We start from the raw sequence: 14,258 nt of genomic DNA, 5'->3' as shown, positions 1-14,258 counted from the left end.
AGCGGCCTCTCTCTCTCTCTCTCTTCCCTTTTGTAAATGGAATAACAATGTCACACAAAGGAGTACTGTTACTGTGGTAGTTATAGTCCGATATGCTCAACTGAAGTTTTCTTTCATATTTTAGGCAGACTTTTCTGCTTCAAGTATTGACCTGTATTCCTGATTATATTTCTCCTGAATATTTTCTAGTGGTGATCTATCATTTAAAAATTTTTCAAATTAAATTATTCCTTATATCATTCATGTTGGACAATTTAATGGAATATTATCAGCACTGAGAAAGGATTAAAAATAATTTTAATACTTCCAATATTTTGTCTCTGTTACAGAGACATCTTCAGGGATTACAAAAAACTTTTTATAACAACACATGCACAAAAAAAAAAAAAACAATACAGTAGTGAGTGAAACTAAAGTCCTATTTAGGTGGTGTGCCCTCTATGAGCATTTGCAGGTGGCCTAGGATGTAAAGAGGGATCTCTAAAAATTAATGTTTCCCAAATTTTGGGAAGTTTAATGCAACCGTATTTGTTTATTCGGTTGCATTAAACCAAATAAACAAATCAAAAAATAAACAGTCTTTCTCTTTTGAATTTACTATGGTGGAGCATGTTTTTTTTTCAGGAGATCCTGTGGGTTGTATCCAAAACATGGTCTGCAAGGCCAGATTGACCATAATCGTGATTGCAGATGTAAGACCTGCGTTCTTCTAATCTGCCTGTCTGTCCGAAGTAAGCCAGTTTACAGGCACAAGGTACTCTATATACTCCAGGAGGACAGAGAGAGGAGGGAGCTGGTCTTTGGTGGAACGGATAAGGGTAGCAAGTTAACAGTGGGGCTTAAAAGCTGTATGGAGGTTGTACTTTTTTAATGATCTGGCTATTTTTTCTGACGTACCATGGATGTAAGGTATGGTGATGGCATTTCTGTTGTCCTTCTGAAGACGTGGTCAGGGAAGGATTTGATTATTTTTATAATATGGTTCATGGGGCCGGGTTGCCTGTTCTGGGGAAAAACAGAGTTTCCGTGTGAAAAAAAAAACCCTCATGAGACTGGCTAACTCACCTTTTGCTGAAAGAGACTAGATAAAGGTTTCTCACGTCACTGACGGGAATTGAACCCAGGTCTTTCAGACCATGGGGTTTCGTCTATACTGACTGAGCTACGGAAGCTCATATATATATCCCACCATGGGCATGGATGTTTGTGTGATTGTCTGTGAAAATACTAGTGGTGGTAGTGTGCAGTAGATGGCATTAGTGTAGTTGCGGTTAGTTGTAGTTGGTGGAGACAGAGTTGCAGAGTAGGTGCCCTCCTTCGATGAGTCTTTGGATTCCCTGGAGCACTAATTCAAGCCCTACCCAAGGGCCTATGAATTGTGGAAATACCTTCTGAATATGAATGCTGTGCAGTACAAAGCAGCCTTTTGCAACTGACCAGTTTTTAATCCAACTCGAGTGCTTCTAAATGTTTTTCAGTGTTTTTTTGGATGATGCCTAAAGCACCTATTATTATGGAAACAACTTTGATTTTCTTTTGCCAAATTCGTTCAACTTAGACTTAACTCGCGATACCTTGTAATTTTTTCAGTTTCTTTTTCATCAATTCAGCTATCTCCTGGTACTAATATTTCAATAAACTGAACACCCTTGTTTTCACTTTTTCAAACCACTGTTATATCGGGTGTATTACATTCCAAGATTTTGTCAGTCTGGATTTTGAAATACCTGAGGGTACATGGCAGGAATTTGAGTATTTTATCTTTTTTCTTCTCAATCACCTTTTGGCCAACTTTATGCTTCCAATAGTCTTTAGATACTTTAAACCTGTACTTTTCACATAAATGCCAGTGAAGTATCTTAGCTACATTATTGTACCTTTTACGGTACTCAATTTGTGCGATTTTGCTACACCCACTTATGTGGTCTACTGTTTCTTCCTTCTCTTTGCATAATCTGCATTTACTGTTTTCTTCCTTCATAATGTTGGTTTTAATGGCCTGTTCTTGTGCCATAAAAATGGCAGACTGTTTCTTTCTTTAATACTCCATTTCTCAACCATTGCCAGGTCAAGTTGCTGTCAGTGCTGTCTTATGTTGTGTAGGTACTTTCCATGCAATGCCTTATTTTTCCATCTTTCAGCTCTCGCTTTACTTGGTTGGTCTTGTACTCCAATTTTGTCTCCATGGGTTTTAAATAAACCCTCTTTCCTTACCTCAATTAGAAATTTTTCTGTTGTTTGCTGCAGATAATCATTCAGATTTCGTTTTTCTTCTCCAACAACTTGATTTGCTTGTAATAATAATCCTCTACCTTCCTGTTTTTTGTGATAGGTAGAGCCTATCAATGTCACTGTGAGGATTGAGGACATGGTGCATTGTTATTAAATTTTGAATTTTTCAATCTAAATCTGCCAACTCTACCTGGGTCCATTATATCTCAAAACAGGTATGGCCCAGGTTTTAATTGCTTTTGTCAAAGTTTCAGCATTAAGCATTGACTTAAGTAGTTTTCTTAGCTGCCTTATGTATTTTACTCTAGTTTTTTTCTTTGATCTTATTGTGCAGAATTTCTGATGCTTCCAAAATTCCCATATATTTGAAGATATCTTCGAATTTTATTGCCTTCATTTTTTTGCCACTGGGCAGCTCGATTTTGTTCAGGTCTTCAAACTTTTCGCTTGTTATTCCAACAAGTGCACATTTATCTAAGCCAAAATCCATTGATATATCTTGACTGAATATGTGCACAGTATTAAGCAATGATCCAAATTCATTCTCTGATTTTGCATAGCTTCAGATCATCCATGTATAAAAAGGTGAGATATCTTTGCACTTTTTTGTGCAGTTTGGTAACCATGAGCAGTTTTATTTAAAAAAAATTCTAGAGGATCAGTGACAAGATAAACAATAAAGGAGATAATGAGTCTCCTTGAAAAAAAACTTTGTTTGCCTTCCCAATTTCTTCTCTATTCAGAACCAACATAGTTTTTCAATTGTTCATGTTCGTTTACAAGAATTTTTGTATGTTTTCGTTAATACTGAACATTTTAAAATACAACTATGAGGCACTGAATCAAACGCTTTTTTATATACTATTCAAACCATATGAAGGATGTTTTTCTACGTTTGAAATTTTTAAAAATCATTTTGTCAATCAGTAGTTGGTCTTTTGTGCTCTTAAAATTTTGCTGCTACTTTTTTTTGTTCAATTGGAAAAAAAAATTGCTTTAAGATATATTTTGTCAGCATATGACTGTATATTTTGTCAGCTGCCTATGAGTAGCTTAAAAGTTGTTGGCAGGCAGGTTATTGGTTGGACATTTTCTGGCTTTGGACCTTTTTCCTTACCCTTTACGATCAAAAACGTTTTGCCTACCATGAACCATTCTTCTTTGCTTTGTCTTTCTTAAACATTGTTAAATTGGTTAGCAAGTCTTTTGTGTAAGCCCATCAGATATTTCAACCAGCAGCTATGTAATTCATCCTTGCCGGGTGTTGACCAATATTTTTTATTCTTTTAACTTGCTTTCGAACCATTTCAGTTGGCCCATTTTTCGTTCTTGAGATTCATTCATAATTTGTTCAACTTTGCCTTATTATTGTAGCTTTTAGGTTTTGTATTTTCTTTGTCTGTAGTATTTACATTTTCTTTAAAATTATCATTCCTGTAGCTATCAATTTTCTTTTAAAATTGGTGCTGATTTGTGCAAAACATAGAATTCTGCTTGAATTGTTCAATGCATGCACTATATCTTCTTATTTTAGCTGCAACTATTTTTTGCTTCAGTTTCTCTAATACTTCATCAATATGTCATGTTCCAATATTATACCTCTTTATGAGGTTACTTCAGGTTTTCATGTTTTTCAGCTTCTTTTCCTTAAGGTTTTTCAAATTGCTCACTGGAACTGGAGGGAGATGGCTGGAGTGTTATGCGATAAGAGGGTGCCGATCAATCTGAAAGGCAAAATTTATAGGACAGTATTGAGGCCAGCTATGACATATGCTATAGAAAGTGTGGCCCTGAGGAAAAATAACATCAGCAGGATGGAAGTAGCAGAGATGAGAATGCTTAGGTGGATGTGCGGTGTGACCAGAAAGGATCATCTGAGAAATGACTATGTCAGGGGAACAGTGAAAGTTACGAACTTAGGAGCGAAAATACAGGAGGCAAGGTTGAGATGGTTTGGTCATGTGATGAGGAGGGAGGACGAATATGTGGGAAGAAGGGTCATGCAGATGGATGTGCAAGGAAGGCGGAAGCGTGGGCGGCCAAAGAAGAGATGGAGGGAGCTGGTAGAAGAGGACTTGAAGATGAAGAACTTGGATGTCGTGACAGCCCAAGACAGGAAGGTGTGGAGGAGACTCATAACAAACAGTGACCCCACTTAAGTGGGAGAAGCTGTAGAAGAAGAAGAAGACTGCTTTTGGGTTCATTAATCTTATAGCCTAATTTAGATGTTACTACATAGGCTATTAAATACATAAGTCGATTCGTTTGTCCAACAGTTCCAGTAGGAATAGCCATTGTAGCTTTATTGTTGTAGAAATTCCTTCAGTTTTTCTTGGGGTACTTGCCTCAATACTGGAAGCCTGACTCGTTCCATGTTGTTGTTCATTTTCTTGATAATTTTTGTGGTGAGTTCTTATATATATATAATTTTTTTTTTTAATATTAATCCTACCTAAGAAAGGTTGTACACCTATCATATATTTTTAGTACCACAAACGGGCAAAGGGTTAGATTAGGGGTGGCCAGTGTTTTACTTTCCAAGCACCAATTTTTTCACGTATGATTTCAGATGCGCCATACAACTTTGTACCCTTAAAAACTTCCTGTAAAAATATGTTAATATACACAACATTTACTTGTATTTACTAGAATCTACTTCTAGATTTTCTAGGCACAATTTTACTTTCTGAAATATGTCTGATTCTCTTGTTTTTTCATGAAGTGATTCAAGACCTAAAAGTTCATCAAAAACGTTAAAATTATCAATTCTTCTTATAAAAATGATGAACTGGGCTACATTACACATCTCAGCAGATTCGTCCAAAGCTAAAGAAAAGAAAGTACTAGCACAGACAATAATACACTGTGAGGCAGACCGCCAGCAAATCAACGGAGGGCTGCATGCGGCCCGTGCATCTCTACTTTACAGTATATTACTATATTACACAAGAACATACAACTTAAAGCATATCAGCTATCCAGTATGCAAAAAATACCTCCCAGAACAGCCATCACACAAAATAACAAAGAATCCAGTGAAAATATTTATACTCTTTTTCAGGTTATCTTGGAAGTAGTGGAATAAGCTACATTTCCAGCTTTTCTTACCATTTGTACTATAGGCTTATGCTGCATAAAATAATTCCTTAAATTTTTTACATTATCACATAGTGTGGTACTTTGTATATAATTATTTTACTACTTCCTTACTTGCCGATGCTAGAATTATGTTTCATACCATTAATTTGTTACAGGGAACTTATTTTTGAAAAATGCAATTATCTATCGCGTGGTCTCCGATAATCACCGACTTCACCCTAAACATGGCGGAGATGACTGGTGGTGGTGGTGGTGTTGGCTATTGTATTCCCACTCGCAGTAGCTCTAAATTAGTAATGCAACCTAAAGGCAAACCTCTGAGGAGCTCTGAAAAGCGCATCATACTAAATGTTTACAATTGTTTACAGACAAGAAATCCTCATGAAACAGCATACAATATTGTAAAGCAAACAGCAGAACTGACAGGTGTAAGCAAGAGGACACTATACCACATGAAGAAAGAACTGACCATGACAGGACAACTGTGACGGTCAGTTCTGTCACACCAGGGAAGAAGAGGACTAGGCACCTGCTTGGTGAAATACGATGACTTTACGCTGTCAGCAAGTCGTCAGAAAGTGCAAATTTCTTCCAAAAAAATGAAATTCCTACGATACATAAGGTAATGACTGCTGTAAACAATGATGATCTCTTTCACATTTCATGAAACAACAATTAGCGGTTGTTCAATGACAGTCTTATTTACGCCACAAGAAAGCAAAATCATCGGCATTACTTGAAAGGGAAGATATAATTTTATGGCATTACCAGTATTTGCATTCTAGCAGGAAATATCGTTGCGAAATACAAAAAATTTATTATACAGACAAAACCTGGGTGAATGTCAGTCACACCTGCACTAAAGTTTCTCCAGGACACAACAGTAAAAAGTGCTTGTCAAGCATTATTGTGGGGCTTAACGAGAGGCCTGGAAGCATCTGAGTGGAAAGGAGTCTCACACATGCTGGCAGTGAAGACAGATTGGTACCAGGGGGGCCCTTGAAATTTTTTGAGCAGAAAAATTACAATGATTATCATAAGAAAATGGATGGAATGTACTATGAATATTGGTTCACGAACATGTTTTTTCCCAACATTGAGCATAACAGCGTTATTATAATGGACAAAGTACCATCTCAAGCTACATTCAAAAAGGGCATTCAGAAATGGCTGAATATCACATTGACAGTATTGGTGAACAGAAAGGACACACAGTTATTCATCTTCCACCATACCATTGTGAACTGAACCCCCATAGAACTCATCTGGGCAGAAATTAAGGGGCATGTTGCAGCTAAAAATACAACTTTCAAAATTTCAGATGTTGAAAGACTGGTCATGGGAGGATTTCAAAAAATTACCAAGTGCACATGGAGAAGTTGCATAATCCATGTTATTGAAGAGGAAGAAAAATTCTGGGCCTTTATGGAATGATAGATCAGGTGGTGGAAAACTTGTGTTTCATGGTAGATGACAGCTCTGAATCTTTATTTAGTGAAAATGCACAATTTGATGATACTACCCACAGCCTGAATGGTGTTGAGGAGCTTCTTCATTAAATTATTGAAGGGATAAAAGTGTTATGTATATTGTAATAAAATATGTCGTTCAGAAATGTGCATTGTGACGTTCACTTCATATCGTAAACAATCATTGCTTATCTTAAGCCAGTTTATAATAGACTATATGACATTCTTTGTTACAGCCTATCAGTTAATTCCAGAACATCTGAAGGCACACCGTCGTATAGAGTCATGCAATCATAATATAATGAACGGTGTGATTCGGGCAATGATGGCTTTTAGGGGATTTTCTACGTATGTGCTTCACTGGTGCCATAGTAACAGCGAACTAATATCCCGCTACCTTTGGAAGCGGTGGGGCCTGTAGTATATTTCTTTATTTCTAAGATAGCCTGAAAAAGAGTATAGTAAACTTGCCACTCTTTCTCTGTTAGCTATTTCTACAAATATTCCATACCATACAAATCTAGTGTTATGTTGAGATAGCCAAAGCGGATCAGGTGTTAACAAATACTGCATAAAACAAAAGTTCGTTATAATAATTTCAGAAACACAGAACTATATCCTTTCATTGTTACAACTACTACACAAATTCAAAGAGATTACAAAAGTGATGAAATCCAAAATTAGGCTAAATCAGAATGTAGGCTCACCCTACTAGAACTGACTACCCTTTATTAAAAGTTACAAAAACTGAAGAAATGAGCTATAAAAAACTCATTCCTTAAATGCTGAGAAATCAATGTTACAGAATAAACAGTATTATATGATCTGCATGAAGAAGTGTGCATTTCAGAATATTAGCTAAATAAGAGTGAATATATCTATTATGTCACTCTGTCATTTTTATTAGAAAGCATTGATTAAATGCATTACTTGCAAAAAAAAATGAAGCATACATTGCTCCAAGTTATATCAAACATCTCTCCTGTGAATTTACTATTGATGATTGACTTGCCACTTCAGAAGAGAACTTTCTGTATATATATAATGCATACTGGTAGCTTGGTGAAGAGAGGAGTTGTTATAAACTTGGTTAAGGGTTTGAAGCTAATTACAGATGTGGATGTTTGTGAATGTCCTGCACACTTAATTAAGACTGTTATAAGCTGAAGCTAACAAATTATACACTTATCAAAAACTAAATTATATCTTATCTTTTTATGGAGCAGTTTCAATACCCTTCCATACAAATTTGATAAGTGGCACATAACCAGCAGAAGTTTACTCACCTGAAGTATGGTAAAATTTTCTAAGACACTATTCATCATGTATTTCTCTGGTAAATGCTTTAATTTATGGATGAAATTGATCATGTATTCACACATGGGAGACCGATGGATCCTGTACACAAAACGGCCATTTTCAAACCTTGCATATTCTGTCTATAAAGATAAAAGCAGATGGGGGAAAGAAAAAAAAAATCAATCATTAAATACTCTTGGCAGGCGACGATACTTTAAATGCAAACTAACTTTCATATCTAGGAAACATCATGACAAGTTGAAACAAATATACTATTTGTTGAAATCAAGTTAAAACAAATTCAATTAAGTTTTATTTCATTCTTGATTGTGTGATTAACCCGGCAGTAGTAAGGTGGCAGTGTTGCAGTTATTTCTTTGTCTTTCTACATTTTTGGGGTCTATGACACCCCACCTTACTAACGGCAGGTTAAGTGAATGTTGTACATATAAAATTTATGAAACGATTAAGTGGTCTTTTATGTTAAATGTATGAAGAAAATGGCATCATTTTCTTCATACATGTATTTTCATCAAATACATGGCATCAGACATTCTATTATGTAAATTGTATGCTGTTTTATTTCCCCCCTTCCTCTGAAGGAATAGGCCAGTGTGTGTGTGTGTGTGTGTGTATACAGGGTGTTCGGGATAAATTTGACATATTTATAATTAATTATATTTTTCCGTAAGTTACATGTATTAACACACACTTCTCTTCATTTAAAAGTTTGGACCCTTCTTCATTCATATACAAGATGTCAGAAAGGATGGATAGCTGGAACCCACCTGAATCATGGAAGAGAATAACTTGTATCATGATGATTCGTGCCCGCCATCAAAATAAGGATATTACGACTGCTGCCCAATGCTCCCTGAATACAGTAAAAACAATCAGGCATGAACTAGAGAGTTGCAATGGTGACTACGAGGATGTAGCAAGAAGAAAGATCCCTAGCAGACGATCTGATTGCGTTCGTACAGCAGAATTCCTCGCAAATCTGCAGGAACAGGTGTTGAAGAACCCTGGCATTGGAATTCGGGCTTTGTTCGTGGAGTTGCTAACTGTAGTCAAGCCCTGGATAACAAGGGTATCCAATGGTAGGCCGTATGTATGGCAGCAGGATTCGGCCCCTTGACACACCTCTGGGAAAAGTCAAAAATGGTTGTCTGAAAATTTCTACGACTTCACCAGTCCAAATGTTTGGCCTCCAAACTCCCCAGACCTTAACCCCATGGATTATTTTGTATGGGGCGCAGTTGAAAAAGACACCAATCGCACTTCCAGTAATACAAAAGCCCAGTTAATGGATAAAATTAAAACAGTTTTTGCGGCCCTTCCCAGGGAGACTGTAGCATCAGCTTGTTCGAGGTTCCGAAGCAGAATTGAAGCTGTGATCGATGCTAATGGTGGTTATTTTGAGTAAATCTTGTTGATAGTATTGTAATTAACTCTGCCTGTAATGTTTTTTTGTCAATTCATTAAATTTAATAGATACAAAGAAGATTTTCTTTTTCCTTACGAAACTGCCAAATTTATCCCGAACACCCTGTAATATATATATATATATATATATATAGTGAAATGAGGTAAATTTTTCAATGTTTTCTATACCAATCTAAATCAAGGCCATTAGTTATGATAATGTTTTGTAGGATAGTTGCAGTATATCACTAGATGATTACAACCTCCTCATTAATCGGCATGTAAAATCATTCATGCCTACAATCCTCCAACTAAAGAGGCTTTGCTTCACCTCTCACTATGGGCAAAGATATTTCTGAATGCATTTAGGTAAAAGATGATTTCATTAACTGGTGACCGACTCCCTCCAATCCCACTTATTACAAGGCCTGTAGCATGAAAATGTTCTGTGTTTGGTGTCTGGGATTTCCAGGTTAACCTCTTAGCATGCCTGTTGTACTAACACTATAAGTTTACAACCTTTCATGGGTAGGATTCACATTAAAAGAAACTTGAAAACATATCATGATATGATTAGTGCAATGAGCATAGCTTGCAGGCAGCAAATCTATCAAAATTATTTGTTGCTGTTCAAAAATGCATAATAACATCACCTATAACTGAATTTTCAAAGAGCAATGATGTCAACAGTACAAAAGGGTCTGGTGCACTGAAAACTGCACCAGACCCTTTATGAAGATCATTTGTGGACAAAGATCATTTAGTTGGTCATGACCACAGGAAGAGCACAAGCAACTATACTGCTCCTCTGATATGGGTATATAAGTGACACCATGCTTTGGAACATGTAACAAATGGTTCATTCACACTGTCCAGTTTGCTTTAGTTGAAGTATAAGTTTGGCTAAGATTAAAATTCTCACATTATGATAGACAGTAGATGCAACCTAAATGAAAACAAAACATTCCAATATTTCTCCAGCCTCATAGGCCTGTAGGGATTTTATTTTCAAATATAAGTTCATAATCTATTCTTTGCGAGACTCAGAAAATTTGACTTTCTTTTTGAAGAGAGATTTATTTTGTAAAATTTTTTTGGATGGATAATGGGAGAAGGATTGCTGGGATAGCAGTGTAGTCTGGAAACTTTTTTTATACAACCTCCTATTATGAAGTGAGTGAATCAAATGGGGAAAGGGGAGGGAAACTTCCTGGTATTAAAATTAACTTTATCATCTGTTATCTATAACTTACCTCTACTTTCTCTACGACCTGCTTACCAAACGAGCACACTTTTGTAGAACAAGTAATAGTCATGTTCTCATTGCTTTCATATCTGAAAAGAAAGATGAAATTAATTTATAAAAACAGCTACTATTATAAATTTTCAACTCTTTCAATTTTGTTTACTTATACTGAAATAAAAAATTCTCTATTGCAAGAACATCTTATGAGGTGTAATAATCTTTCACCATCAGGAGAACTTAACCAGATTAACTCGCATTCATAGCCTGTGTAAATGAAAGCAGGAAACACTGTTTCTTAGAGTATATAGAATAGCTTTAATTTTAGATAAAGAGACTTAAATGTATAAAATATATTTTTATATTTATAGTCCTTTTATCATAAAACTGTGTTATCCTAACACTTTTTTTTTTTTGTCAAAGTAAGACATATTTCGTGACATATGACACTTCTCCAGAAGTCCCATGATATGTTGCAGGTAGCCACTCATGATCCACAGTCTATACTACCCATCCCACTGCATACATTTTCTAGTCAGTTTGTTTGGAAGAAAACACTCAAAATTTTTTTGAAGAAATATCCCTGTTACATCCACATGTGACCAGCAAACTTGCTTTCAGTTGATAGAAAGCAAGATCCCTTGCTTCATGGTGAGAACCAAATCCAGGGTTTTCAAATCAAAGGATGTAGGGTTTTTAATTTTTCAAACTGTTCCATGGAACATGTCATTTAATTTTTTTTTTCAATAAAATACTTGCTTTTTACAATTAAAGCATGTTTTTTTTTTTTTTTTAATAAAATGAAATATTGGAACATGCAGGCAGCATTTGAAAAGCAAGAAGAAGAAATTGAACCACATGTAACAGAAGTCTTAGGCAGTGAGATGAGGATATTTTTAGGGCAGTAAAAGATAGAAAAAACATTTTAAGGCATATTTATCATCATCATCATCATATGTATCAAGGATTATGGCCTGTTCCGGCCTTAGAAGTCATTGTTGAATCATTTAAGAGGACGTCCTGGTTTTCTTTTTCCTAATGGCTTGTACTTTAAGGCTTGTTTTGGTAATCTTTCTGTTTTCATTCTTTGAACGTGTTCCATTCATCTATGTTGATATTTTTTAATTTTTTCTATTACTGGTTCTTGGTTTAATTCTTTCATAATATCTTCGTTTCTTTTGTGATCAAATAGGGTATACTTTGCAGTTTTTCTCATAAACTTCATTTCTGCTGTTGTTAATCTTTGTCTTTTTGTTTTATTGTCCAGATCAATTGAAGGCTGAATACCACATTAAAAAAATAAATGCCCTAACTAAAAGAAAAGTGAAAAAAGATTAAAGTTATGAAAGAATTGAAAAGATCCAGTTGATAGAAAGCCTAGATTCCTTGCTTCATGATGAGAACCAAATCCAGGTTTTTCAAATCAAAGGATGTAGGTTCTTTCATTTTTCAAACTGCTCCATGAAACATGTCATTAAAATAATCTATATAATTATTGGCAGAGAATATTGTATACACTTTGAAAGAGAGAGGATTCTGGTAGGCCTTAATTTTTCTGAGGAAACTGGACACAAATTAAGGACCACCAGGATCCTCTCTCTCCTTCACATATGGCTATAATATCCCTGTCAATGTAGATCGAGTATTTTAGACAAACAGGTTGGACCACCATTATTAGAAGAAAAGAACATAAAAAAAAACATTATTTTTATGGCCATTTAGCCTATTTTTCCCAGAAATAATACCTATAAAAAACATATTTGATATTGACAACCAAAAAGTGGACCAGCACAACATGCCTTTACATGAAGACAATTTCATGAGGTGGAGGGGAAAAAAAAAAAAAGAAGCAAAACTGCTACATAGATCCTGGTCACAGAGACTGTTGCTAGAAACAGCTCATGTGCTACAAACCTGTTGATCCGTAATAGACATGATGGTGCAAATCTGCATAAATCTTAGCATTTTGCCTGTCAGCAATAAACATCGTAGAGAGCGCCACAACCACCTTCCATGCAAGCGACTGTTCTTGTTCTGAAAGCCATTGTAATTCTAGTCTCTGCTGAGTGTGTATCTGAATAATACCTTTGATAATGAAAATAAAAAATTATTAAATACTTAATTTAGTAATTAAATTTTAGTTATCTATGCAAGTATACTTAAGAAACGGTTGAGAAGAACAAGCTGGATTCAGGCCAAATAGAGACTGTCAGGATCAGATCTTCACTTTATGACATATAGTTGAGAAATCATGGGAATATAACAAACATCTGTATTTAAGTTTTGTCAATCTGGAAAAGGCATATGACAAGGTGCCACAGTTCTATGGTGTTAATGGGGCATTATATCAAGCAATACTTAGTCTTTATTTGAGTTGTATGTCAGCAGTTAGAATTGAAGGAAGTACAGGAAGATGGTTTAATGTTGAATCTGGTGTGAGACAAGTATGTACATTATCCCCTCTGTTATTCATTATCTATATGGATCGCATTATGAAGGAAAGTGGTATTAAACATGATATCTAAATTGGAGATGTTAATGTCAGCTCTTTGCTTTATGCAGATGATCTTATACCTCTAAATAAATCCACTACAAATCTGCAAGATTCCCTGACTAAATTGAATAGCTGTTGTAATAGATATGGTATGAAGGTCAGCAATAACAAGACAAAGCAAATGAAAATATCAACTGCATTGTGAACAGAGAATCTATAGAACAAGTGAAACATTTCAGCTATTTGGGCACGATTTTTAGTGAAGATGGTTAATTAAATATGGAAATAGACAACAAAATCAACAAAGTAGGAAGTCAACTGAATAAATTCATATGGAATAAGAGAGAAATTAGTCAGAACACTAAATTAGCTGTATACAAGACAGTGTTCAAACTAGTTTAAACTTATGGATCTGAGAGCTGGATCAGAAGTAAACACTTGACCAAAGACTAGAGACCACAGATAAGAGAGTCCGGAGAAAGATTAGAGGCATGAACAAATGGCATCATCATATTAAAAACGAGGATATTAGGAAAGAACTTGACATTGTCAGCATCCAGGAATGCGTTAGCAGAGCTAAACAGAATGGGTGAGGAAAGATTAGCAAAATAAGTGTTCTCTGCCAGGTTGGCAGGAAAACAACCCAGAGGAAGACCAAGATATAGGTGGACTGATATGGTACAAAGTGACTTAGATCAGGGATCGGCAAACGGCGACCCAGACGTGCATTTTTGGCGGCCCATAAAACATACTTACATGGCATGTGGCTAGTATATTAAATTATTTAAATAATGCATTTTATAATATGAACAAAAAATAATTTTATATCTATACTTCGTGATATCGCTGTGCAATTGGCACGAGTCAACTGTGTTTTTTAAGATTGATGATAATAAAAATTGATAACTAAGTATTTTTGTCACTCACTATTTGAGATTAATTAAAGCTTGTGGCCCGATTATTAAAAATAAATGTTGAATGTGGCCCGTGAGTTTGA

The 14,258-nt window shown here is 35.5% G+C and overlaps 1 protein-coding gene across 3 annotated transcripts in view; it reads right to left on the bottom strand.

The window, feature by feature from the left end:
* Window positions 1-14,258, bottom strand: part of sd (TEA domain transcription factor 1 homolog scalloped) — a 336,647-nt gene that overhangs the window by 6,236 nt on the left and 316,153 nt on the right. For all 3 annotated transcript variants that reach the window (XM_090407968.1, XM_090407969.1, XM_090407971.1), the window contains exons 10-11: window positions 10,778-10,859; window positions 8,087-8,239 (exon numbers count right to left, since the gene is read on the bottom strand). In XM_090407968.1, coding sequence (XP_090264094.1) covers window positions 8,087-8,239; window positions 10,778-10,859 — 235 coding nt within the window. The remainder of the gene's footprint in view (window positions 1-8,086; window positions 8,240-10,777; window positions 10,860-14,258) is intronic.

The sequence above is a fragment of the Typopeltis vanoorti genome, chromosome 18 (assembly GCF_054136105.1).
Source record: "Typopeltis vanoorti isolate ZY-2024b chromosome 18, IOZ_Tvanoo_1.0, whole genome shotgun sequence".
NCBI lineage: Eukaryota > Metazoa > Arthropoda > Arachnida > Uropygi > Thelyphonidae > Typopeltis > Typopeltis vanoorti.
Note: the sequence above shows the minus strand (reverse complement) of the source record. Positions and strands in the feature narration are given on the sequence as shown.